The following is a 358-nucleotide window of genomic DNA, read 5'->3' as shown; positions in this document are numbered from 1 at the left end:
GCGGCTGCTGCCCGGGGGCCACGTGTAGGAGGTGGTGCAGCCCCCCTAGGCTCTGCTCACACGTCAGCTGCTCCAGCACCGGCGCGGTGAAGAGGACACCCTACGGGGCAGGGAGCCGTGGGGGTACAGCCCCGGTTGCGGGGGCACTGCGACAGTGCCTGCCCTGGCAGAACAGCTGCCCACGCGCCCTGCTTCGCCCCATGAGGTGCTCACCTCCATCTCAGTAACGAAGGCCTGGGGGCTGTCGGAGGTGGTGGGTGCCGGGGCAGTACTGGCGAGGCCCAGGGCCTGGGAGAGCAGGCGGAGGAGTGCCGGCCGGGGGGGGGGTGTGGGAGGGGGCCCGCACGCTTTCTGGACC

The 358-nt window shown here is 72.1% G+C and overlaps 1 protein-coding gene across 1 annotated transcript in view; it reads right to left on the bottom strand.

Moving 5' to 3' along the window:
- Nucleotides 1-358, bottom strand: part of ABCA2 (ATP-binding cassette, sub-family A (ABC1), member 2) — a gene marked incomplete at its 5' end in the record, with an annotated part of 25,018 nt that overhangs the window by 20,030 nt on the left and 4,630 nt on the right. The window contains 2 exon segments of the mRNA XM_009702515.1: nucleotides 3-116; nucleotides 215-351. Coding sequence (XP_009700817.1) covers nucleotides 3-116; nucleotides 215-351 — 251 coding nt within the window.

This window comes from Cariama cristata, unplaced genomic scaffold (assembly GCF_000690535.1).
Source record: "Cariama cristata isolate BGI_N322 unplaced genomic scaffold, ASM69053v1 scaffold17546, whole genome shotgun sequence".
Lineage (NCBI taxonomy): Eukaryota > Metazoa > Chordata > Aves > Cariamiformes > Cariamidae > Cariama > Cariama cristata.
The sequence above is the reverse complement of the archived record's forward strand: the minus strand, read 5'-3'. Positions and strand labels throughout refer to the sequence as shown.